The 27,943-nt window shown below is 41.6% G+C and overlaps 1 protein-coding gene across 4 annotated transcripts in view; it reads right to left on the bottom strand.

Annotated features, from left to right (window-relative positions):
• The window catches only part of CELSR2 (cadherin EGF LAG seven-pass G-type receptor 2), a 134,993-nt gene that overhangs the window by 33,914 nt on the left and 73,136 nt on the right, over nt 1-27,943 (bottom strand). For all 4 annotated transcript variants that reach the window (XM_060231581.1, XM_060231583.1, XM_060231580.1 and 1 more), the window contains exons 3-5: nt 24,658-24,880; nt 8,789-8,904; nt 8,420-8,508 (exon numbers count right to left, since the gene is read on the bottom strand). In XM_060231581.1, the coding sequence (XP_060087564.1) occupies nt 8,420-8,508; nt 8,789-8,904; nt 24,658-24,880 (428 nt within the window). The remainder of the gene's footprint in view (nt 1-8,419; nt 8,509-8,788; nt 8,905-24,657; nt 24,881-27,943) is intronic.

Below are 27,943 nucleotides of genomic sequence, written 5' to 3'. Positions count from 1 at the left end.
CCCAATGTAGTCAGAGAAATAAGAGATTCTGAAGCCACTTTGGCAAGGGGAATCCCATTGAAAACTTGCACTGTGTCACCGTACCATGTCACTCTGGACTGTAAACGACACGACCTGAGCTTTTGTTCAGGGCTGTCTCTCTCTGTATTGTATTTGCCCACTGGGCTAGTGTTCAGCTTCAGGCCCCCACGCCTGGCAGGAGAAGAACACAGGTCATCGGTGACCGCTTTTGTGTGCAAGACTGGACTATAGAATTTGAAGAGAAATTCAAAGGCCATGGCTAGGAAACAGCGCAGTTCCAGACAAAAGGAGAGAAATGCAGCTGGGGGGAAAGAAGGGGAGGGCGTGGTCATGGCAACAGGTCACAGCACAGCACCCAGGAGGACTGGCAGGAAGCCCAAATCTTCCCTCAGCCTTTGAGCCACTCCTTCCCCCAGAATACTGAAAACAAAATGGGGGGGGGGGGCGCAAAGAGATACTGAGCACAATGCTCAGTACATAGCCCTCCCACACCCCTCTAGCACTGGGATCATCTCAGGAAACTCCCCAGAGCTGGAATGTTTTTCATGATATATTCTGTACTTGGAAACTTATTCCTGAGTACAAATATACAAAATTGTTTATGCATAGTGTAATGTATATATAAATTGCAGTTTTGCCTGAAAAATACTTTTTGCTGAGGAAAGGAATAGGGTTGCTAACTGCCATGAGAAAAAAAGTCCTGTCCCTATAGAGGGCTGCTATTTACTAAGTGATGTTATTATTGTTATTATTGTTAATTTGATGACAAGTTTCAGCTGCTCATTTCCACACATTGAGCTAATAGAGGTCTTTTAATAAAGGGACAGGACATTTTTCTACAGACCTGCTGGCAACTCTAGAAAGCACTGAAGCTCCACTTTTTAATAAAACCTGAAATTCATGCAGTTCCACATTAATAAAATAAAAAGCTGCTGACGAAAAATGTATAAAAGCACTTCTAAGGGTCAAGCAATGAGTGACTTTGGGGATTCCTGACAGTGTAATACAGCTGCAAAAAGCTGGCATATTGCGGCTCTCGGGACAGAGGGCTTTTAATTTTTCTCCCCCTTTCCATTCTGTTTCCCCAACCAAAGCAAGCTCCTGACTCCCCTTACTTATTGCTTTTAACCTAGGTATTTTGGGTGGGGGGAGAGACAGGCACAATACAGGCACCTGTCTTTTTCCATGAGAGTTGTTATAGCAATCAAAGTGGTTGGGGGAGGGTTGATCAGGGAACTGGTGAGCTGGAGAAAGGAAGAGCTTATAAAAACCCTTCCCCAGTGCTGCGACCCTGGGGGAGGCTGCACCCAATAAATTAAACATTAGGAGACCTGTTCATGGCTCCTCCAACATCATGCATAGTTTACCTCTCTGTATGTCTGGCTGATACCAGCCCTGACTTGGATGGCCCAGGGTAGTCCAATCTCATCAGATCTTGGATACAAAGCAGGATCAGCCCTTGTTAGAAATTGGATGGGGAGACTACCAGGGAAATCTAGGGTAGCTATGCAGAGGCAATCACCTCTGAATATCTCTTGGCTTGAATTCCTACAAGAAGAAGGGTGGCCATTATCATAAATTCACCCTGAGTCTATGGGTTCTTACCTGTGTATTGCATACTTGTGGGCATGTAAAGTGGTTCCTCTTTGTTGTGCCAGAACCCCAAGTTATAATCCAGCAGTGTCTTGGGGACCCCTGGCAAAGGCTGCCTCTGGGCAAGCAAAAAGGGAAGTTTCCCAACTACTCCAGCCCTTCTCCCATACATGTGTGTTTAACATGTCTAGGCATGAGCAAGTGATCTAAGGCATCCTGCTTTCCAAAACAGTCAAAGACCTTACTGTTATAGATTAGGCTAGAATGCAGACAAGAGAAAACAGCTATGAATGACTACTGGTTACAGATGTAATGACAATAATAAAGAAGATTAGTCCAAACTAATTTAGCAATGAAGAACAGTTACCTCTGACAACCCCGCCTGGCTGTCTGTGAAACAAATGCACCCCCTCCTGCCTCTTGCAAAGGAATCCAGCTCCCAGCATTTGGACAAAGCATTTGAACAAAGCCTAACAGATGTTAACAATCTTTTAAAATCCTTCCTGCCCTGTGCTGGCAGGAAGCCTTTCCCAATCCATATTTCACGCAACTCCATACCCGGATCACATTTTACAATGATCTATCCTGGTTATCAAATGGTTATCTCTCTGTAGGAACAAGTCTCCTGGTCTCTAAACCCCTTGTGCATTTTATGGCTCTCTTCCCTGGGAAAATAAACAGCTGTCAGAATCTCATGAACTCCCAGATGCACCTTACATCTCTGAATCACAAAAGGCAAAAGGCATAAGCTACAACTTTATGGTACTTTCTACTAGCACAGTGTCTGAGAAAGAAGGACAGAAACTTATAGAAACAAGTGGGCAACCTGCAAGGATCTGAGGGGGCATCTCATTTCATCCTCCCCATCATATCCTGTTCCTTTCCCTGAAAGCCCCCATAGCTTCTCCACTTTTCTTGCTTTCTATTTTTCCAGTGGCCATATGAGCATGTGAACCTGTCTTGTACCAAATCAGGCTAAGACCACTTGGACCATTATTGTCTTCTATGGCTGGGAGGGGAAATTCAGAGTTTCAGGTGAAGAAAATTCTTTATAGTCTATTTTTATCTAACCCTTTCCCTAAGAAGCTCAGGGCAGCATATCCGGTTCTCTTTGCCTTCATTTAATTCTCATAATAACCCTGTAAGATAAGTTAGGCAAGAGAGCTTGAATGGCCCAGACTGGATATTTGAAGTCAGGTCTCTTGGGTCATACTCCATCACTCTAACCACTGCACCACCCTGGGTTTTTTTTTCCAAACACCTCTACCAGAGATAAAGGCCACACCTTTATTGTGGAACATCATGCCCTGAGAAGCATGCTAAGACTCTTTCTTCTAATGGAAATTAGAAGACAATCTTATGTTTTTAATGGTTAATGATAATTTTACAATGTTATGAGTGTTCTGAGCTGTGCCTTTGTGGATTCTTGCTTTTGGAAAGCAGAATATCAATTAAATACAATAAACATTTATTTATTGAGCCTTGCTGCATGGGGAAAGGTGGTTTAGAAACTGAATGAATGAATAAATAAATGTCAACAAGCCCTAGATCTATGGTGTTCCTCCTCAAGGAAGAGTGTGATGGTGATCTGGCTTTATATAATTACATAACATGGATTCCTTAATTACACTCTTGCTTCTCCATGATAGGGCTAAGTGCCTATCATAATTAATGTACTGTACTCTTGCCAGTATTTATACAGCTGTTTTGTGGTCCTTGGGCACCTCCCAGGGATGGGGTGCTGAAAAAGGTTTCTATTCAGCATTAGTACAGCAGTACTAGTGGGACCACCTCTTACATCATGGGGTTCTGTGCTCAAAATGTGGTAACTGTGACAGCATTCTGCAGTCATACAAGCAGAGATGCTAAAGAAATGCCTGTTGACCAGAGATGATTGCAAAGTCTGATCAAATTTCACAGTCAAATCAGGATCCCTTACTGCCTTGGACTGCTTAATAAATTAAACCTTGATCCATGGTACTTCCAATGAGCTGCCCAACTAAGTTTGGTTGGGGAGGGCCTTGTTGTTTTTCTTCCAGTGCCTACAGAAACCATGGATGTTGAAGGACAATTTTTTTCCAGAGTGCCATGGTCACACACATCAATGATCTTGCAGTTTAGGAATTATAGCAAATACATGTCCATGGTTTCCCAAAATGTCCCTTATTTCTGGGAAGCTCAGGGAAATCATGAGAAAGCACTTGCCATAATGTCTAAGTTGCAAGGTCACATAAGGGTGCTCTTATGATAGAATTATCTTTTCCAGTATGTGCATTGTCTGAAGACACTTTGGGTTAAAAAAAAAAAGTGGAAGCACAGGAGGGAAGATGAGGATCATTCCCTTTCTACTCCTATCAATGCTCATGAATATCAGCAGAAGCTCTTCAGATCCAACCCCAGGAACAGAGAAGGACAAAATCTTAAATGAGATGAAGCTACATGAATCCATTCATCATATCGTTGTTAATAACCATCTCTTCATATTCATGCTACCTAGATTACATATATGTAGCAGTAAGACCAGCACCCAGACCAGCCACAACAGCCCTGGCAGGGGTGGGAACTTCCCTAGAGCTACAGGAGCCAGTGGGACACACCACCCACCACTCTCTTACTTCAATTGGTCCCTGTAGGCACAGCCAGAACCCCCATGAAGGGGACCTGGGTGGCAACAGCAGCAGCAAAGTATAGGCCTCACCCCAGAGTAGTTGGCACTAGCTGATGACATTATTGCCCAGTGTTGATGTCAAAATGAAAATGCCAGGGAAGGACAAGCTTCCAGGGAGGAAGCCAAACCAACCAGCAATTGTGGTCATGGCAAGGTCAGGGAGAGGCCAGGCTAGACAGGAGTATAGGCCATGGGGAGAGATGGGAGGTTTGCCAGACAATATCTATTGAAGAGCAAGGGGGAGGCAGACAGGGGTGGGACACAAGACTGGAGGAAATAATGCTCCCACTCATGTCATAGTGGCAGCCCTGGGAAGTGGGGCTGGGATTCAATGGCAGGGGCAGGGATGAGGGATAACTGGAGGCTGCACAACCAGGCCATGAAGGAGAGGAATGGAACATTGTTCTGAGCTCAGATGTGAACTGTGTTCTGGGAAAGAGTGGGAGGACTTGGGGTGATGCAGCTCCCTCCCTTTCCTGTTCTGAGGCTTGGGCAAACCCTTGGGTGACAGCAACATGTGACAGTGGAAGGCGAGGGGGTGCTGCTGACAACAGAGGAGCCTCATGCAGAGAGAAAAGTGGGTGCACAAAATTTCATGAAAAAATAAAGCTACTGAATAATACAGCACAAACATTATTAGCACAACACATTTTACCTCTGTTCATGCGAATCAGTTAAGTCATTTGTGGTACATAAACACCCAGAGGCACAAAACTGCTTGCCTTGAGGAAATTCTGTCTTAACATAAATGATTTTTTACATGTTTGGGACAATATTGTGTAAGAATTAACCTGAAATCTAAGGATTGAATGAGCCTTAGAGACTAACTACCTTCCCTTTTTGCTATATAGAGATGTGTCCTCAGATAACCCCCAGTCAAAGAAAGCAAAAGAGACACACCCTCTTTTCTTCTACACCAAAGCAACACTGAGAAATATATGATAGGGGAATCTTGCTTTTCCTTTCCATCAGTACTACCAACAGGAATTCAGGTGAGTTCGCAGAATAGTCAGCACCTGAAGGATTATAGCCAAGCCAAGGATTCTGAATTGTAATGCAAAGCCTACTGGTGTAAACCAGGGCTTCAGACAAATCTCTGTGGCATACAGCCAGCATTCTGGAAGAATCAGTATGGGGGGGGGGGGGGGGCGGAAACCCACATGAGAAAAAAACAGGGTTTAAATTTCATCATCCTTGATCTTGCAGGATAGCAAGGTGATCGTAACAGCAGTGGCTGTTCTGGAACAAAAGAAATTAGCTCCACTTTTAGGTCTGCCTGCCAGTCCCACTAATTACTGTAACTCCCTGCAATGCACACAGAGACCCCACAGTACACAGAAAGATGCACACAATGGCCAATTGCCTCCCACCAACATACTCTGCAGCATACTCTGGTGGCAGGCTTGGAAGAGAGTTGTGGAAGTCCCAAAGCACACATTCACTGAGAGCAAAGGACAGGTCTGGCTTGGGCAATAGTGCTTCCCCTCCCTTTTTCTTTTCGGTCACAGAAGCAACATACTTGTTGAGGAACAGCCCAGTGACAGGGGAGAACAGCCCACTTCATATGTAGCCGAGCTTCTACAGCAAGATAAGGACTACCTTGGTAGTCTTTTATATGCTCAGGCAGGGATTTATACTGGTTTTAAATCACTGTACCAATTTCCTTGAAACAAAGAGCAATACTGTTTTACTCTATTTGACAAATAGGGAACTGAGACCCAGAGTTTGTTTATCATAACTCAAATGTCATGCATGTGACACTGCCAACCCTCCTAGATACCTGAAAGATGCTTTGGCCAACTATTTTAACTCTGACATGAGTCAATCAATTTTTATGAAAGTCAACATTTATTGACTTTTAGTCAACAAGCCCCAGAGACCTTCTGGTTGCAGTGGAAGGTCAGGTATACACCCTACCTGTTTTCTCATATGAGAAGCTGGTCGTTAATTGACTCAGTACCCCCAATATTCCAGGTTTTAATAACCAGGGCAGTTCCTATTCTAAGCATGTTACACAGGGAAAAGAAAGAGCCATGCCCATTTTTTCCACAGTGAACCTGATTTATGGTTAATGTGGGTGTTGTGGAGCAACATCAGATTGCTATGGAACAACAATACCACACCCTTCCTCTACCCCCGTGTTTCAGCATGCTCCTGGCCTCCAGGTCATGAGGCAATAACACTCAACTCAGCTAACTTTCCTTTGACAAACTATCACTGATAAGCTAATACCACTGGTAAGCAATGTTGGTAGTCTGGATCCCCATTTCACCTCTTTGTTGAATGGCATGGGGTTGTGGAACACTTACCCCCTTAAAATAGGATAAGCGCTCTAGAGAAGAAACTGCTAGTATAGTATTGGCTGCTAGTGTTGTGAAGCTGGCACCCTCTCATGTGCTACTGCAGGAGGTAACTGTCTGCTGGCACAGAGGCTGTGTGCTTGGATGAAGCAGCCGCAGGCAATCCAGCTCACTGGTGCTGACGCCTGTGCTCAGAAACATTCCCAGGAGTGGGAAGGCCAACACCCTAACCCAGCCAAAGAGTCGCCAAGTGGGAACAGGCAACTGGACTTCAACTGTACTCCAGTAAGAGGCTTCAAGCTTGGAGGGAGGATACATCAAGGTCACTTCTGGTTCTATTCACCACAATCACATTGTTCTGTCTCACTACCACTCCTTAACCCAGTTACACTGACAGGAAAAAGAAAGGCACTGACAAAGGGAAATTTTTGAAAAACTCAAAAGAAATGGATGGTGAATTAGATAGTATAATACATTATCAACTAACACATTGTTGGAAGACATCAGATTGTCTTCGGTATACCCTGAGTTCCTGCCTAGCTTCAGGTGGTTATTAGTTCATTCTTCAAAGCAAGATACTGAAGTAATACACAGATTACTAAACATGTGACAAGAACCCCTGGTGTCCAGCTAGAGTTCTGATTGGCCCCTGTCATTCTCAGGGGTGTGATGAAAGGTTAGGAACTGCTTGAGCTCATCAGGAAGATATGTACAAAGTTACTAGTTACTTTGTCTGAGACGACCATTCATGAGTCTATATGGCTATGATATAATCTCTCTGGTGCACTTCCTTCTTACATGCATGGGACTCCCTATGCTCAACACTAATTATTCAGAGAACTGTTTCTGGATCTAGAGCATCACATTTAGGCAAGAGATCCCTGTGCAAAACCCCTTCTGCCTCGCTGTTGTTCTGATTCAGCATGATGCCTTTCTGAAAAACAGAATCAGAAACCTACTGAGCCTACAAAATAAACCACAGTTCCCCAGGAGAATGGGGGTTATGGAAGCACAAAAGGACAGAGCAAGCAAGGAATGCAAGGAAGGGATCCTCTGAGCTTCCTTGCTGTGGAGCCTTAGATCCTTGAAATCCAGGGCCGGATCTAGGGGTGGGTGCAGAGGGGGGTGGGTGCAGAGGGGGGTGGGTGCAGAGGGGGGTGCTTGCCCCGGGCACCACCAGAGGAGGGGCACTAAATTGGGTATGGAGTCCATTCTATTCTATGGGCCCATAAGGTAGAATGAGCCGATAAGGGGGTGCCATTTTTTAATTTTGCCCCCCCTCAAAAAACATGTAGATCCAGTCCTGTTGAAATCTGCCTTCCTAGTCTTTGGCCACTGCCTTCTTCCCAACCTCCGGCCACTGAAAGCCCTGCTCCCCCCACCCCCCTGCATCCACTCCCATCCTCCTGTGCCATTCCATTTCCCTAAACAGCCCCTTTCAGTCCCAAGCTTATTAACTGAAGCAGGCAGCTGCCTGTGACAATTGCACCAGCTGCTCACCCCCTGTCAGCAGCCTCCTCATTAGAGAATGACTTCTTGAGACTCCATCAAATGGGAACCACCATCCTTTGAATCTCTGTGTTTAGGGCACTATGACTGATAACAGCTGGGGCCTTTAGGAGTCTAGAGAAGCCAGATGATGAGACTGTGGTTAGTGACACTAGTCTCTGAATATCCCATACCCCAGCACAGTCAGCACTGCCAACTACACATATCCCATCATCACCCAGAGCACAGCAAAAGGGAAAAGCTGGCATAAAATTTGACATAGAGCCTATGCAGGCTGCTGTGGTTTGATGGGCTGTGCATTCCATCAGACCACAGGAGAGAGTCTTACCTTGTTGAAGTAATGCAGGTGGACGGTGTGCCACTGCCCATCACTCACACCCCCCGGAATGAACGGGGAAACTGTGCTTGTTGACTCCCCTGTGGAACAGATAAGACACAACTCAGAGAAAGGATCTGGGAGGGAGTGCGTCATCATCATCACTATCATTTCTCACTGCAGCCAAGGAGAGATGGCATCTAAGCTAAACATGGTGGTTCCAGGATAATGACAGCATAAGGCAATGGTGTAGAAGAATTAAGGTCGAGGAAATAAGAAGTAGGACTCCCAGGAAAGGGGAAAGAGGTTTGGCGAAAGTGAATAGGAGTGGGGGAAGCTAAGGCAATGCCTTGGGGCTCATGGGCTGGAGTTTAACCTTACCTGCTGAGAAGGTAAGCTGCACTTGTTCATGCACTATCTCCAGTGCAACAAAGTCATGGCGTTCATTGAAACGGCCATTGTACAGGAGTAGCCCATCTCGTTCCTTAGTGGCAAACCTGCCCAACAGAAAAGAGAGGTGAGTCAAACATTCACAGCAGACCTGGTAGATGGAACACAGCTAAGATGACTGAGGAAATCTCCTGCTCAGACAGAAATTCTGCAACTAACACCCCCATGAAAAGGTTCTAGAAAGACAAAACCATTTTTTCCCTTCAGATCTATACAATCCTATATGATTCGTAAATCCTCCGGGCTACAGTGCTCCACTGACAATGGTGGAATTGGTTTAGTGCACTTAGCCTCTGAGCACAGTGCTACATTATAGGACATGCTGGACTCATTCATTGTTTGTCCTCTAGAATCATGCACACACAGAGGCATGCCATTGGTAGGTATGGCCTCCTTTCATATGTTCAGGCATTGCAACAAATAGCCATATGTATTCAGAAGTTCTTAAGAGCCCCGTGGTGCACAGTGGTAACCTGCAGTACTGCAGTCCAAACTCTGCTCATGACCTGAATTCGATCCCAGTGGAAGCTGGGTTCAGGTAGCCGACTCAAGGTTGATTCAGCCTCCATCCTTCCAAGGTCGGTAAAATGAGTACCCAGCTTGCTGGGGGGAAGTGCAGATGACTGGGGAAGGCAATGGCAAACCACCCTGTAAAAAGCCTGCCATGAAAAAAGTTCGAAACGACTGGTGCTTGCACAGGGGGCTACTTTTACCTTTATTCAGAAGTTGTGGCATGTGGGATTCACACAATTTCCTGCATGGAATGTACATGTAGGAAACTCATGTGTGAAGTGGCTCTGGCTCTGAGCTGTTTGTTGCTAGGTTCCTCAGATTTTTCCAAACAAGTAAGCCTAGCCTAACAAAGGCATTCCTATGTGATTAGGTGTGCTGCTTCTTTAACACAAAGGAGCGCCTAAGTAGGCTGGCTCAGCTGTGACTCATCCTGGCACCCTTCCCCCACCTCAACACTCCATTCATTAATTTTGGCAGTGAATGGCTGTGTGTGTAAACACAGCTCAGGAATAAGAGCAAAGGGAAATACAGAGGCTGAGTGCACAAAACCAATTCCACCATTGTCAGCAGAGTACTGTAGCCAGCAGGCTTCACAAACTAATGAGCAAGATGCCTCTGCATGCTTTACAAATGGCTGGTGTGGTGGAAGTAGGATCCAACCACTTCCCCTCAAATATAAACCCCAAACTAGAGACTTGCATGTTGTCACTGAATTATACTCTGAAGTGCCAGGTCAAGGTCTCAAGCTGAAAAGCAAGTGTCTGAGCAGACCCAAGAAATATACAGAGGAAAGGCAGAATCAAATCAGGATCAAGAATTAGGAAGCCAAGAATAACATTTTTAATTCAGAGCAGATAAATACATGAAGATTCAGAAAAAGATCTAAGTAAGATGCAACCAGCGGATACTCTTTGTTATTAATTTGCCAGGCATGAAAAATGGAATTTGGGGCTAACAGAAGACCCTATCCAAGAACACTGTGGATGTGGCTTCTGTTTTATAATCTGCCACAGGACCAGGCCACTCATTCTCTCTCCCCATCTCACTAGGTGGATTGGGCAGGGAATATACTAGCAGGCTAAATATGAGTAAGACTAACAATCCACTCAGAGTGGGTGTGGACTTCCCGAACTGTTAATGCTGCTAGAATGATAGCTGACCATCAGTGCAATCCAAAGCAGAGTAAACTAATTTATGCAGTAGCTCACAACTTTAGTAACTGTGGTCCATTTGCAACACCAGGATTCCCTTCACAGATGGGAATCTCAGCTCAAGAAGTAGAATTTTTTCTCACAAGTCTCCACAGCTTAGAGAGAGTATTGCCTGTGATCCCATTCTTTCTCTACCGGCAAATTCCTCAGAGGGGCTACCCTTGCATCTTGGGAAAACAGCATCTTAACCCTGCAATAAACGAAAACTGAAGGAAATTAATAGAACTGACTGCCAGTTGTTGGGGGGAAATGGCAAGAGATAGCTAATTTGTAAACTATTTCCTGTCAAAGCAGGATGGGCCATTTTCATACACACGAGAGCCAGTTTTAACATCAGAAAGTATGTTTGATATAGTCCTTCCTAAAGTGTACCACTTCAGAATGCAAATGGGAAAATCCTATATTTGAAAGCAACCTACTCAAAATAAAACCTTCCTGTCTGATGGGATGCAGATGCATGCTAGGATGCATGAGATAATATGTTTCAGTCTAGTCTTCCATCTGAAACACAGGAAAATCTTTACACAGGGCACTAACCTGCCCTACAGGGTGAGAAAACAAAGGCTAGATCACAGATTTCACATACATAACACAATTTCATTATCCCAATTCAGTTCCACTGCCACAAGTCTACCACAGTAGCATTCATAATACACCCATCCACAGCCAAATATAGCCTTTTGAGCCAGCTCTAAAACTAGGGTTGCTTCTCTCCAGGAGGTAGCTGGAGATCTCCTGGGATTCAACAGATATACAGGCAACCGAGAAAATAGAGAAAATAGCCTAGAGAAAATAGCCACTTTGGAAGGTAGTCTCTATAGCATTACACCCAATTAAAGTCCCTCCCCTCTCCAAATCCCACCTTCTTCAGGCTCCACTCCCAAGATTTTCAGGTGTTTCCCAACCTGGAGCTGATGACCCTATCTAAAACAGCATTCATAGGAGAGGGTCAGTTCAGACACAATGTTAGAACCATAGTAACTGTGGTTCATTTGCAACACCAGGATTCCCTTCACAGATGATACGTAATTCAAATCCTAGGCTGCCTATATTAGTTTCCTTGCCTTTACTCTTGCTCTCACTCTCCTGCAAGGGCCTATATAGTATCTCAACTGCCACTGTGGTAAGGAAGGAACAAAATTGGGATTAAACCAGGATGTCTGTGTTTGTACATCATACCAAACCATGGTTAACATTAATTGTGGTTAATAAACAAGCTTCAAGATATGGTTCAGATTAAGTAAGTAGTGGAGTGCTGCATGGGGATATTCACAGTAACCACAGTTAGATTAATTCAACCATGGTTCCCCTTGATTCTGGAACCAAGCCTTAGACTGCTTTTTATGCTTCTGCCTGCATGATGTCACACAGTGTCATTATGTTTATTCAATAAATACACTTCCACACTCTCAAGGCCTAACTATCTGATACATTGTCCTGTGTGCCCCCCTCCAATGTCTGCCCCTGTCAACCAGACACGTATTGGAGTTGCATGCTTAAAACAACTCCCAGATACACAGAGGCCCAATTTGGATAGGTACTGCAGCATGTAAGAGGAGGAGCTTAAGCCTTCTCCCCTGCACTATTTTTCCAACATATAACTTTCCCCAGCAGGACTAATAATGACTCCCTCAGGTCATTTCAGGTTAGAAAAATAGTGCAGCAGGGAAGCCTCCCCCCTCTGCACTCTGGTACTAATCCAAATTCACTTCCCCACCCCAATCACAGTATAATGCTGGTAGACAGGAGCAGGGTAAACACAGGGTGGGGCAGGAGGAACAATGACAATGTAATGAACTAGGCCTTCATATATACTATTTTTAGTGCAAGGCATCCTGAATAGTATATTCACAGTCAGTGACCAAAGACATGCATTGTTAAGGGAAACATCACTTCACAGGAACCTGACAGTGTCAGATTATTCAAATTAAGTAGCCCTATTTCTAGGGTATTTAAATTAAATACGACTGTCCTTTACATTCCACATTCAATTTGCCATATTCACATGTTCAAAAAGCACTGTAATTGCAACTGGGTGTGTGCCATATCTCACTCACGTTTTCTTTTCTCATTCAGAATATTCCATCAACCATGCACAAATCAATTTTCTAATTCCCATCTATTCCTGAGCAGAAATGTCCCACCAGGAAAAAGTCAACTGTTCCTGCCTATCACTCAAAGAGCCAGCACAGTGTAATGGTTAAAGTGGCAGGTCTGGAAGACCCAGGTTTGAAGAATTCCCACTCTGTCATGGAAGTGTGGGTTAGGATTACTAGACTGTCCACCACAGAAGGCAACTTCCCACCCCCATGCTCTGGCACCTGCCCTCACTCAATGGAATGGCAGGAGCAAAAATGATGCTGTACAATTCTGTGAAGCTGCTTTCAGGTACTCACCTGCAAGTGACATCATGGCATTGTGTACTGTTGTTTTCCCCAGTCTCCACCCCCCACCCCCCATTTTCCCAGCTGGAAACCCTACCTTGGACCCGTCACATACTCTGAGCTAATTTACCTCTCAGGACTGTTGTGGGAATTAAAGGGGGGGGGACTTCTCAGAGCTGTTATGAGAATAAAAAGGAGCAGGAAATAATGTTAAAAGCCACTTTGGATCCCCACTGGGGATAAAAGTGGGGTTATAAAAGAAGTAAATAAATAAACTTAGTAAATAAATAAGAAGTAAATAAACTTAGGATATTTCCAATGCTTTAATTTTTGCAACTTTGTTCTAAACTAGTTATAAGCCACATGGAAAAACTTCAGAGCCAAACTGAACTTCCAAACTGTTGTTTTGCAGGATTATTGGAGCAGACAAATCTGCAGCTGGTGGAGAATGCTAGGCTTATCACCCACTGCTGCTTATCAGGGCTGCCAAACATGGTTCCCATCTGACCAACACAGGCATTACACTCCCTGGTGACCCTACTGTGTATTGCTCCCCTGAGCCAATTCATTACAGGCTGTCAGCACCTGCCATAATACACACACATACACACAGAGTAACAAATGTGACAAGTGCAGAGCAGATTGGGAGCTCCAATGACCCTTGGCTAGAGACAAAGAGGCCTTGGCTGGCTGAGTCCTTTGTATTGGGCTAACAATAAGAATGGAACTAGGGAGGAATAAAGTATAGGCAAGACCAGGAAAGGGGGGAGGGCTATGTGATATACAAGTAGCTCAAGTGACTTATATTGGGATGATGCTCTTTGCCAGCAAATATGCTTTCCATGGGAAAAGGGCAAATTTGAAACAAGGTACCCTAATTCCAAAAACTGTAAGGACTGCTTTCCCCTGGGGGAAGTTCCACGCTGTATGCTGATAACTTAATGCTGCTCCTATAACACAGGAGAGAGGAAAATTCTGGGAAAGGATGAAAGAGGCTAGACCCAAAAAAGTAAATGGCAATTATGGCCCATCCATATGGCAGCTTCCCATAGACAGTCTGGTGTTTTATTCCCAAAATGGAAGAAACATCCCTGGGAGAAAAAACACAGTGTGTGTATGGCAGGCACAATGGGAGACCTAGGAAAAACATGGAGGTTTCTCCCATATGTATGTTCCATTGATGCAAAGGCAGCTATATTTGCAGAATCAGTGAGTGCATCATTGAGAAACATCTCCATGTGAACAGCCACAAATATCTCTGCTGCTATCCATGCATGGATAGCATGCCAGAAGTCCACAGCACAGTTTGTAGCTCAGACAAATACTGTGCTGGTATGCTCCTTAAGCATGTGTAATTACAAAGGCAGCAGCCCAGTTAAAACAAGATGCTGCTAGGAACAAAGTCACACAAGTTGTTTTGCCTCATGTTTAATGGGCATATTTCTTTTACACACATTTTTTCCACTATCCATCATCAAGTTCATACAAGCACATCAGGAAATACTCCTCCCATACTATCCAGTTCACCTGTTAAGATCTGCATCTCAAAGCCCCTGCACCTCTGTGACCCTACCTTCAGAGGTGAGGCAGGTGGTGACTGGAGACAGGGCATTTTCTGTTGTGGCACCTTGCCTCTGGAATGCCCTCCTGCTTGGGGCTCACCTCATCGCTACTTTACTTTATTTTAAATACCAAGCAATTTTTTTTTTTACTCAGGATTATAACTAGGCATTTTATCTTACTAGCTTTTAATAGTCTGCGTCTCTTTTTTTGGATAGTTTTTTGTTGTTTATGTCCAATATCTACATACATACATAAATCATTTTATTTGTATCCCGCCCTCCCCGCCGAAGCAGGCTCAGGGCGGCTATCTTGGTTTTAATTGCATATTTCAATTTTAAATTACCTCAAGAAGGACTCTAAAGAGGTGGCATAGAAATAATCTAACTAAATAAACACCCAAATACAGTTCTACACTTCCCTTTCCTCTGACATATTAACTTCTTACAGAATGGGAGTTATTTTTTTACATAGTAGACACACTGCAATTTGCCTTTGAATGGTCTAGGAAGGATTCTACCATAAACATCTCTTAAAACTGTAGCTTGACTCTATATTCCAGAGTACCTGGAATGCTGATGGAATAAAATGCATATTAAGCAATACCATAGAAGAACTTGACTGTAAGAGCTCACTTTCCAACTTTATAATAACGCAAAAGTTCAATTTCTTTGTAAACTACGTCCATTTCCTTCATTTTAGGACCTTCTGTTGCCAATGTGTTATAATTTCAATTTGAAAAACAAAACAATTTTTTTAAAAAAATAGTTAAAGAATATTTGTTTTTGCCTCCAGATCCTGAGTCCGACTGATCTGAAGCTTCAGTGTTGTAAAATGACAGGTCATGTGCTGGTTATTAGGCTATATGACTGGTCAACTGTTTTAATTATAGTTTGTATTTGACAGACTAGGCATATTAGTTAGTTAATTAAAAATCCTGACTGAATAGTTCAGAAAAGATTTGTTCAGTATAAATGTATGATTGTTTTATAATTAATTGTTTGGATTATTTTGCTTTAGAGTGTTAATTAACAACACATTAGGATGGGAAACAAAAATTGTAAAATAATCTTATAGGATCTTGAATAATCTGGTTGCACAAAATATTTATACCGAAAGTGAGGAGGCAATTCCATCTTTGTTTCTTAAAAGATACTTTTCTTTCTGAAGTTAAATATCTGAAGCAGAGTAATGGAAAAGAATTTTCTGATAAAGAATGAGAAAGGGCAAACAAAATCAAACCTAAAATAGAGGCACTAAAGACAGGATCACCCAATACAGAAATAATAAGATGACAGAAAAGCCAGGATGTAAATAGTTTAATAAGCAAGGGAACAAATAAGAATGATTTAGTAGAAAACAGAGCATCTTCAGATCAAAAATCCTAAATCCAGCAGGGGGCTACTATTAAAATTTCTGAGCAAGTTAAATAGGCAGTAAATACTGACAAAAGAATCTTTATGCAACATATAAAGTAGCTGAATGAAACAACCACTAAATTATAGGGAGGGAGGCTAGTAAATAATAAACAAACCCTAGTCCAGGGGTGTCAAACATGTGGCCCAGGGGCCAAATCAGCTCCCTGGGGGGCTTCTATGTGGCCCCTGAGCAACTGGCTGTCATCTGCTTCCTTCTCCCTCTCTTTTGCTTCCTTCTGCATAACAGCTTGCTTTGCAAGGCTTGCTCAATTGCACAGGAACTACAGAGCAAAATCTATTTTATCCATTGGCTGAGGCTCCTCCCTTGGGGAGAAAGGAGAGGAGGGATAGCTTGCTTTGCCAGGCTCTCTCAATTGTGCAGCAGAGCTACTGAGCCAAGCCTCACCTCCTTCTATTGGCTGAGGCTCCTCCTCCTCCTTATCCCCTGGGGAAGAAAGGAAAGACCCAGAGCTTCCTTTGCCCAGTTCCCTGGATCCCATGGGAGAAATACAAAGAGAGCACCTTAATGACCAATGAGTGCAAATGTTTTAAGCATGTTCTAAGCTTTTTTTCTAAACAAAAAATATGCTTGTCTGTGCCCTTTATAAAGTTTATATCTCTGCTACCTAATCTTAAATAGGTACACACATGGCCCAGCCCAACATGGCCCGGCCCAACACAGCCTGGCCCAACAAGGTCTCATTTATGTCAGATTCGGCCCTCATAACCAATGGATTTGACACCCCTGCCCTAGTCCATCTAGTCCAGCATCCTGTTTCCAACTAGTTGTCCTGGAGAGTAAAGAAGCTAAGGTCTTTCTGCGGTGTTACATCCAAGCACTGGTATTCAGGGGTGTGCTGCCTCAGGGATGAGGTAGTTCCCTTTAGTCAGCAGGACTAGTAGCCACTGATGGCTATTCTCTATCAATCTATCTAATCCCCTTTTAAATCCCTCTGTGCTCGTGGCTATCTCAACATCCTCTGGCATACACTGACTTTCTGGGATTTGGAGAATGCTGAGCTGACCTGCCTCTCTAAGGGGGGCAGACTGCAGCTTCTGTTCAGGGTAGTAAAGGGCAAATTTTTGCCTTCTGCCTACTTTTCTCAATGAGAGATTAGTCCAAGATATGCACAGGAAACTTTGAGGTGATTTACCTTGGCTAAAAGGGGTCCCGGGGGGGGGGGGCTCCTTTGAGGGATCCCCGGAGAAGAGTTGCATATTCATCATCTGCAGAAGCTTACAGAGTCATTTATTTGACATAAGCTTGACAAGATCCTAAACTTTATTTATTTTATTTATTTATTTATTTGGTGACTTCTATCCCGCCCTTCCCACAAGTGGCTCAGGGCGGCTGAGACTGCTAAACATCTGATGCTGTACAAGACCAGTGTTGATCTGGTTAACCTTAGAAAAAGGTACTGATTGCTATCTACCATTCTGGGATTATTTTAAAGCAAATAAAATAATATTAGAAGGTGGGAAAGAGAAAGTTTGAAAGCTTGGAAGAAGAAGAGGAGAAGGGGTGAATTTTGGACTTTCTTAAATTAAGGACAATGTTAAAAATTGGAAAGACATTTATCGTTTTGTCTACCTGCGGTCGTGAAGTGAAAGCACCATCGTCAGAGATCTGCAGATTCTACAGTCGACACAGGAAATACGTCAAGTATCGTGAGACTTTGTTACCAGTGAGAACGTGACTTGGGGCAAGCAAAGCAGGAAGTAACTATTGAAGAAGTGGACCTACTCTAGGATTGTATTACCATAGAAAAACATTGGCGGCCATTACTGGGAGGCTAAATTTTTAAAAAATTAATATCTGAGCCGAGGACGGCGAAATTAGGCTCATTTGAAAGGGCAAGTTCTAATCTATCAAACCTGATAGTTGAAATTTAATTTGGTGATATCAAATTTTTCACTGTTTTTTTAATGTCAGAGTCAAAGGTAACCCATGCAAAGGCTGCCTCATTGGAGAAGATGCAAGATCAGTTGGAAGCAATGGAAGCTAGGATGATGAAAGGAGAGGAAAAGATGATAAATGCTTGCAAAAAAGAACTTTAAAAAGATATTGAGGACTTTAAAAAAGAAACGGAAGAGCTTAGAAATGAAACAGTGGTGGTGTCAAAAAAAAGTGCAGGAGGTAGAAAGGAAAGTTAAACACCACGATTCCACCTTATTAAAAATGCAAGAAAAAATAACAATCCATGACTGTAAATTGATGGAGACACAAATACGTCTGAGAAGAGTACCTGAAAAAGAAGGGACAGACTTAAAAAAAAGTAATAAAAATAATTGCTGATTTCTTGGAGGAAGATCCTGAAGGGACTAGAAATATGTATGATTATATGTATAGAGTGAATTCATCATATGCCAAGAAAAATAACTTACCAAGAGATATGGTTATAAGATATATGACAAAAGAAATGGTGGGGAAAATCTTGAATAAAATTTTTGAAAAGACATTGATAGTGGGAGGAAGCAGAGTAAGAATAATGAAAGAATTGCCAAGACAAGTGATAAATGACAGGAGAACATATAAGAAATTTACAGAAAAACTACGTGACAATGGAATGAGGTATAGATGGATAATACCTGAAGGTTTGAGCTTTGAGCTACAAGGAAGAAGGATTACAATTACAAATACACAGGAGCTGCGTAAATTTTATGAATTTGCACCATGATGGATTATAAATTATTATCTTGGAATGTAAATGGACTAAATTCACCACAAAAAAGAAAGGCAATATTTCATTGGATTAAAAACAAAATGGTAATATAATTTGCTTACAAAAAGTTCATATTAAACAAAAGGATTATAAATTTTTATGGAATAAACAATTGGAACTGGAATTTTTTTCATTGGCTGAACAGAAGAAAAGGGGTGTGATTTTTTATATTAAACAAGAATTGGACCCAAAAATAATATTTAAAGATGGAAGATTTGTGGCAGTAGAAGTAATAACAAATGCGAAAAAAACCTTATTATTGAGACTGTATGCGCCAAATGGTGCAAAAGATGTTTTTTTAAAAAAACATTATAAAACAAGTTGATGAAGTGACATATGTCCAGGTCATGATTATGTGAGACTTTAACGGAACAATTCAGAATACATTGGACAGATCGGGGGGGGGGGGGGAATAACAATAAAGAAGGAAAATTGCCAAAATCCTTCTTTTAACTAGTTAAACAAGAAAACCTGGAAGATATATGGAGAAAATTTAATCCTGAAGTACGAGGTTATACGTTTTTTTCAGCAAGGCATAATACTTTTTCCATAATTGACATGTTATGGGGTACAAAGGACTTAGGCCTTATAACTAAGAAAATAGAAATCTTACCAAAGATAGGTGCAGATCATAACCCAATATTATGGATTACAAAATTGTCTTAAAAAGTGAGAAAATGGAGATTAAATGAAGATTTACTACAAAATAAAGAATTAGTGACATCTCTAGAAAATGAAACTAAAGCTTTCTTCCAAATAAATGATAAAGATGATGTGGAGTTTCGGATGGTGTGGGATGCTTGTGGAGCCGTAGTGAGAGGAATATTGATTACATTAAACAATAAGGACAAAAGGGCAGGGGAGGAGCGGATGTTGGACATTCAAAATGAAATGGGGAAAGGAGGGGTGGGGCTGAGGAAAAGGCCAGGGAGGGGGAAGGTCATAAGGGAGATTACAGTACTACAGGCACAAATGAGACATTTGTTGAATGGGGAATTGGAATGGAATTTGAAAAAATTACAACAGAGGTCCTTTGGGGGAGCGAATAGACCAGGAGGGTATTTGGCCTGGCGGCTGAAGAAAAAGAGAGGAAGTTAAATTATTGATAGAGTTGTGGTTGGTGGGGGAGAGATGGTGGATCAGGGGAGAATAGAGAGAGAATTTTTCGGGTACTGTGCTAGGTTATTTGAAGGTGTTGAAGTAAATAAGGAGAGGATGGAGGTGTATTTGCAGAGGATTAGAATAGCACCCTTAACTGAATATATGAAAAAAAAATTGGGTGATCCGGTTGGAAGGATAGAAATTGAAGCGGCGATTAATACAATGAAGATTGGATGGGCGCCTGGGCCAGGTGGATATACGGCAAAAAAAAATAAAATTTTTAAAGAAGACTTAGTACTAGGACTTCAGAAGTTGATGAATATGATGGGAATAGGGGGGGAAATGCCGGATACATGGAAGGAAGCTGTAATTTCTTTGATTCCTAAGGAAAATAGAGATGTCACGAATGTAAAAAACTATAGACCAATTTCATTACTAAATAATGACTAAAAGATATATACAAGAATTTTGGCAGAATGACTTAAACAATATTTGATAAATTTCACAAAGGAAGACCAAGCGGGATTTCTCCCTAAGAGGCAAATAAGAGACAATATTAGAACTGTTGTAAATATTGTAGAATATTATGAAAGACATCCAGAGAAGGAAGTTGCATTATTCTTTGCGGATGCAGAGAAAGCGTTTGATAATTTGAACTGGGACTTTATGTTTGCAGTAATGTAGAAAACAGAGTTGGGGGAAAACTTTATAAGAATGATAAAGGCAATATATACTGAACAACATGCAAGGTTATGTATAAATGCAGATCTTACAGTTGAAATGATAATCAGCAAAGGTACAAGACAAGGTTGTCTGCTTTCACCTTTGTTGTTTATAATGACTCTTGAAATTTTATTGATGCAAATACAAGATTTTAAAGAAATAGAAGGGTTGAGAGTTAAAGGATTTATTTACAAATATAGAGCATTTGCAGATGATGTAATGTTTATAAAGGAAAATCCTACACAAGTCACACCTTTGTTGTTAGCTAAAATACAAGAATATGGAGAACTGGCGGGATTTTATGTTAATAAAGAAAAATCAAAAATTTTATGTAAAAACATGCAAATAAATAAACAAAAGGAGTTGCAGAGATTAACAGGATGTGAAATTACCTCTAAAGTAAAATATTTGGGTGTGGAAATAACAATGAAGAATATTGACCTGTTCAAAAATAACTATGAAAAGTTATGGCGTAAAATGGATGAAGATAGGATAAAATGGAATAAACTTAACTTGTCATTGCTTGGAAGAATAGCTGCAATTAAGATGAATATTTTGCCGAGAATAATCTATTTGTTTCAAACTATTTTGATTGTGAAAGACAGTAAACAATTTAACAAATGGCAAAGGAAGATTTCGGAATTTGTATGGGCTGGGAAGAAACCAAGGATTAAAATGAAAGTTTTAATAGATGCTAAAGAAAGAGAAGGATTCCAATTACCAGATTTAAGATTATATCATGAAGCAGTTTGTTTAGTATGGATAAAAGATTGGGTGACGCTGTTGAATAAAAAACTTTTAGCGTTGGAAGGTCATGGAAATAAATTTGGCTGGCACACTTATATGTATTATGGGAAGAAAAAGATGGATAGTTTTTTCTCTCACCGTTATATAAGAAATAATTTGTTGAATACATGGATGAAGTATAAGAAATATGGTGATGAAAGAAAACCATTATGGATAGTGCCAGCAGAAGTGATAAAAATAACAGCTGAGACAGGTGAGGAAAAATGGCTGTCAACTATTAAAACTACAAAGTGGCAAAATAGAATTGAAAACTGCTGTGGAGTTGAATAACAAATACAATTGGTTTCAAATGCAACAAATAAAGAGTTTGGTGGAAAACGATATTAAAACTGAAGGAATAAGAAGAGAGCAAACAGAAATGGAAAAAGTTCTGCTTGGAGATAATGAAAAATTAATTTCAAAAACTTACAAGTTACTTTTAAAATGGTCTACAGAAGATGAAGTAGTGAAATCTCAAATGATTAAATGGGCAATAAATGTAAATAAAGAAATACAGATGGATACATGGGAATATTTATGGAAGAACTCTATGAAACTTTCAACATGTCAGAATATTAAAGAGAACTGTTTTAAAATGATGTATAGATGGTATATGACTCCTAAAATTTGGCAAAGATGAATAACAAGATGCCAGACAGATGCTGGAAATGTAAAAAACATGAAGGTTCTTTCTACCGTATGTGGTGGACTTGTGAAAGAGCGAAAAAGTATTGGCAAATGATCCAACAAGAAATTTCTAGGATCTTGGGATATGAATTCAAGAAAGCTGCAGAGACTCTTCTGTTGGGATTACAAACGGAAAAATTTCCAAAAGAAGATAGAACTACTATTTGGTACTTGCTTTCAGCTGCTAGGATACTATATGCGCAGTTATGGAAGCAAGAAAAAATACCAGAAAAATGGGATTGGATTGTAAAAGTTATGACATGGAGTGAGATGGACAAATTAACAAGAACTTTAAGAGATTATGATTTAGAAGATTTTAAAAGGGAATGGGGAAAATTTAGAAGTTATGTAGAAGACAAGTGGAAAATAAAAGGACATTGGACAATGTTTGATAATGATTAAACTTTAAAAGAAAGAAGAATATTAATTTTAGTTCTTAGGAATTAAAGGTACCTTTTAATGTTAGTATTTTGAGTAAATAACACTGGAGGGGTCAAATAATGGGGGGAGGGGTGATTAGAAAGAAGCATATGGGATAGATGAAAAGAAGTTATTAATGGCAATTGTTACCATATGTTATCAATACAATTGTTTAAAACGAACATCTTCTGGCATACACTGGAAACTGAACTGTCCATCTCTCAATCCCGCACAGTGAAACAGAAGATACAGGAGAAGTTATATTTTTTAACATATCAATATTAGGGAGTTCCGCTGAGAGTTCTTGGGATATGTCAGTTAAACATTATGACCAAAGTCTGAGCAGATGAAGAACTGTTTGCCAGAAATGACAAATGGTTCTGCTAATCAGATTTTGTTGATGCTGGTACAAAAGCCAAGTCAGCACTGCCTTTGGTGATCCCACCTGCAGAGGAATATGCCCTCTATTTTAGCAGAAAATGGACATTGTCACAGCCATAGGCGGGACAGTGGACACTGTCACAGCCACAAGACAGAATATTTCTGCTTTAGAACATTCAGGGCAGGGCAGCTAGAGTTCTACTAGATGCTCTGAAGTGGAAACCTCGGGAAGGACTCTCACCAGCAGTCTACACCTCAGTGTATCTCAGGCTGTGTCTTGTCCATGGTAGGGTCACTAACCTCAAGGAGCCTGGTATTCTTCTGGAATTACAAATGCTTCCAGACTACAGAGATCACTTCCTCAAGAGGAAACATCAGCTTCAGAGGGCAGACTCCATGGTATCACAAACCCGGTTGAGAGCCCACCTCTCCCCAAACTCCACCTTTCTCAGGTACTGCCCCAAACCTCCAGGAGTTGGCTCTAGTCATTGGAAGCAATAAACAGAGACTCTTCAGATCTTTCACTGTTCAGCTGCATTAAATAAACACTTATTATAACTCTGGGTTCACTTTAAAATGGTTATTATTTACAAAGACAGAACTGGATTTATACAGACTCTAGAGGAAAGTTATTTATTTTGACAATGATTATAGCCTCCAAAGACACCAGGTAAGTCTTTTTAATCAGGATTTTCCTGGATCTTTCAATGTTATTGTGCGCTACTAGAATAGTTCAAATTCAAACAGAATTATATTGACTATTTAAATTGTTTTCTCGCAGTCTGGATTCTAATCTAGCAATCTTTTTGACCCACTGTTTGTTTTATTATGCCTTAGCTATGTGTCTGTATTTTTAAAATTACTTTAAAATAAATATAGATACTAGAAAAAGCAGCAATAGTGGTAGCAGAACTATCCTGAGTCTCTAGAGTCCAGAGTTCTGGGAAGATTTCTTAGAAATGACAACATAATATTTCTGGAGGGAAAAAAATCTAGAAAACCTAACCAAGTAATAGTTTGGTTTATATACCGACTCTTAGGATTGCCAGTCCCCAAGTCCCTGCAGGGGTTCCCCTGGTTTTGAGGCTTTGAAACCCCATGCCCAAACAGGGACATGGCAATGCTCTGGTTTTTAGGCAAACTCTATGGTTTTGAAGGCAAAAGAACCATAGAGTTTTGCCACAAAACCAGAGCATCACACATGTTGCTAATAATGTGATGGTGTCACTTTTGGGTGATCACTGTGTCCCAGAATGCCTCCCAAATCCCCCAAATGTGATGGCGAGGGGACCTGGCAACTCTATTGATGCATCAACAAAATGAATATTTGCTATTGCTACTATAAGGACTATTCCCTTTTTTCTTTTGCTCTCAGCCTTTTAACTGACGTGTACATTCTGTCTGGCATCAGGGAGATATTTGGTCAACTATTGGTTATTATATTTTAAACTGGAAGACTTTTTTAAATTCTTGTCTCCAGTATGCCAGTATGCCACCTGATACCAGCCCGTCATACGCAATGTTCCCTCTAAGCTGTGGAGTCTTGTGATCAAAAATTCTGCTTCGTGAGCTACTGGCATTAAAGGTGTGAGCTACTGCATAAATTGCTCACAATAACTCAGCTTACAGGGAACACTGGCAACACCCTGTGCCCAGTGAAGCCAACAAAGCATCCTGCTACTAACAAGGAGTTCTGAAAATCATCGCCTGAAAGGCTTTTCCCCCTCCTACCCCTTTGATTTATTTTGTTAACATCTAGCCTGCTGAAGAGTTTTGGAGAAATCAAAAGCTTGCACACTTATGTTGTGTTATTTTGGTTGCTCTTAATAAAAGATGGCTTTTGTTTTTGGCTCTTTGCCCAGAACTCCCTTGTTCCCCAAGCTAAGTACTTACGTAAGAGTAATGGTAAAATGAAAGCGCTGGCGTAGGCCCTTGAAGGTGATGAAGGAGTGGCCAGGGAAGCTGCGGGTGCTCATCTGGCAGTAGGGCTTTTCATAGTGTCCAGATAGGCAATCACACTTGAACCCACCCACCAGAAGATTGACACAGGTGCCACCATTCTTGCAGACTCCTGGGGTGCAGCGACCCAAGCGTGAGTTCACCTCACAATTCTGCCCTGCAGGGGAAGCAGAGAGGTACCATCAGTACTATCAGTACTAGTCAGGTGACAGATAAACAGCACAGAAATAATAGAATCATAGAGCAGGAAGGGACATCCAGGGTCATCCATGTACAAGGCTTCAGGACCACAATTCCCCAAATTATCACACTTTGTCCTATTGAACCTCCCTAGGTTTAAAAAAAAATCAGTTTTCTGCAAGCAAAATGAAACTGAGTCAATTCATGCAACCAGACTAGAAGGCTAAAAATGTGGGCTTAGTGGCACAATGCCTCCAGTATGAACCAAATCACCTTTATCATCATTGTGTCATCACTAGGAAGGCTGAGAAATATGGCGCTAAATAGAAAACTCAAACTTTGCACATACTCAGTCTTTTAAAATGGTAGCGTGAATTGATCCTAGGAGCTTAAAAAGTGACACAGGCAGCTGTGTTAGGTCATTCCAGACTAGATGGCATGTGAATTAAGAGGAAGAAGAGGAGGAGGAGGAGTTGGTTTTATACTCCACTCTTCACTACCCAAAGGCGTCTCAGAGTGGCTTACAAGCACCTTCCCTTCCTCTCCCCACAACAGACACCCTGAGAGGTAGGTGGGGCTGAAAGAGCTCTGAGAGACTTATGACTGACTCAAGGTCATCCAACTGGTTTTATGTGGGGGAGTGGGGAATCAAACCTGGTTCTCCCAGATTAGAATCCACTGCTCTTAACCATTACATCACATCTAGCTCTCAGCAGCAGTCCCATGAAATACAAGGTAAAGTAAAGCCTATTCAAAGTAAGGGTTATTCTTCTAGGGTTCAATGCCATATATCAATACAGTAAGAGACAGAGCATAAAAGTTCAGACTGCAAAGATTTTTTTGCAGAAAAAGCTCAGCAAAACTCATTTGCATGTTAGGCCACACCCTCTGACACCAAGCCAGCCAGAACGTCATTCCTGTGCGTTCCTGCTTTTTAAAAAGCCCTGTCGGACTGTATTCATCTGGGATGGAGTGAGAGGGCTATAAAACACTGTGCTTGCTAACACATTGACTTTTTCCAGATTACAGCCTATGGGACCAGACTTTGGCTTGAATCCACAAAGTCCCTTGTGTGGGCAGAAGTTACTTCTGGTCACACAAGGGGACGGGTCTCTGTATTTCTGCCAGTATTGCACCCCTAGCTCCACACTACCATGGTACATCACACACTGTCCCAAAGGGAGCCTTAAGAGTAGTTTCTTGGATGACAATGAAGGTAGGAAAGGCCTCTGTATTTAGGTCTTTGAATACAAACATCATTGATAAAGCAGGAAACTGTGCCACCACTGTCCCTCCTAGTGGTACTTTCACAGTCTTTCTGCCCACCCTTCTCCCCTTTGGTTTAAGAAGCATGACTTTAACACAGACCTTCAGAAAGCTAGAGAAGATTACAAAAGACACAAGACTGGGACCAGAAAAAGGAAGCAGGTGTCCACAAACTCTTGATGGAACACTAACGTTAAGTTCTTAATGCTATACATTCAGTGCTAAAAGAGAAAAGGGTTCCAATAAATTTGTATCTGTCAGTGTTTTCCAGTGTTCCATGATGTGAATGTCAGTACAAATGGAATATTGGAATAACTTTTGTTTGGGGAGGGGGGAGCTCTGTGTACAACAGAATTTTTAAAAAATGCTGTTACAAAAACCTTTGGTGTAGAGGTTAAGAGTGGCAGACTCTAATCTAAAGAACAGGGTTTGATTCCTCACTCCTCCATATGCAGCTGCTGAGTGACTTTGGGTCAGTAACAGTTCTCTCACAGTTGTTCTCTCAAGCACAAGTCCTTGAAAGAGCTCTCTCAGCCCCACCTACCTCACAGGGTGCCTGTTGTAGGGAGAGGAAGGGAAGGAGACTGTAAGCCACTCTGAGACTCTGAGTGAAGGGTGGAGTATAAATCCAATCTCTTCTCTTTTTCTTCATAGATAGTATTGATAATTACTGTGCTTCTGATAATTGACTAATATAGAGAAATTCATTCCTCTCCCAACAATTGCCAGTGCCTTCTTATGGAGAACTTTTGCAAATATGGAATCTCAGAGGAAATAGCCTCTATTTATATTTGAACAGGCCTACTTTCTCCCACTATTTTTTTTTTACTATTTTTGTATCTTTATGTGCATGTGTGGGTGTATGTGGTATGTGTGGGTGTGTGCATGTGTGCACCTGAAAGTCATGACAACATCTGGTGACTGACCCCTACTGGGGGCCTGGAGGACATTCAGAGAGGTGGCTAAATAAAGCCTGCTGCTGTCCTCCCAACTACTGGTATTTCAAGGAGGTATCCTATCCAAGTACTTGCCAGAGTTGACTCTGCTTAGCTTCCAAGATCTGACAAGACTGAGCTTGGGATATCCAGGTCAGGGCACCTCCCATCAATTCTGTATTTTAATCCTTTCCAATATCAACATATTGGGTCATCAGAAGGCTGAGCTATCAATGGAACCATCTCCATTTGTGGGGCTTCAAATCCACACTGCATTGGCAGTGAATGACAAAGATATAGTATGACGCATTAAAATCCCTGGTATATTGAAACCAACAGGGCCTTTTTTTCCTGGAAAAAGATGTGTTGGAACTCTCAAGAAGGAAATGAAGGAGAAACATCTGGGTGCCCCTCATTAGCTTTTAAACAATTTTTTGAGAATTTTGTTTCTATAGAGTTCTGGAACTCTGTTCCACCATGTTCCTGCAGGAAAAAAAGCCCTTGAAACCAAGGCCTCTTCTCTCAAGGAAGCCAGAAAACCCATGAAAGGCAGTGCTCAGCCTCACTGCACTAGCAGCCCTGCTTTTATGCCTTTTGATACTGAGTGATGCTCAGGTACTTGAGAGTGCTGAATTTTGCAAAACCAAGAAGGCTGTTACATCTGAAGCTGTTATGGTGAATAAATAATATTTGCATGTATAAAGGTCAAACAGTAGACTGTACTTACTTTATAAGTACTTTACTTTCTAAGTAGCAAATATCTGTCCAGGGCCAGCCCTAGACTGTCTAGCACCCTAGGCAAGGCTAACTTCTGCCCCCCCCCCCCCCACTGATAACAT

The sequence above is a fragment of the Heteronotia binoei genome, chromosome 2, assembly GCF_032191835.1.
Source record: "Heteronotia binoei isolate CCM8104 ecotype False Entrance Well chromosome 2, APGP_CSIRO_Hbin_v1, whole genome shotgun sequence".
NCBI classification, from domain to species: Eukaryota; Metazoa; Chordata; class Lepidosauria; order Squamata; family Gekkonidae; genus Heteronotia; species Heteronotia binoei.
The sequence above is the reverse complement of the archived record's forward strand: the minus strand, read 5'-3'. Positions and strand labels throughout refer to the sequence as shown.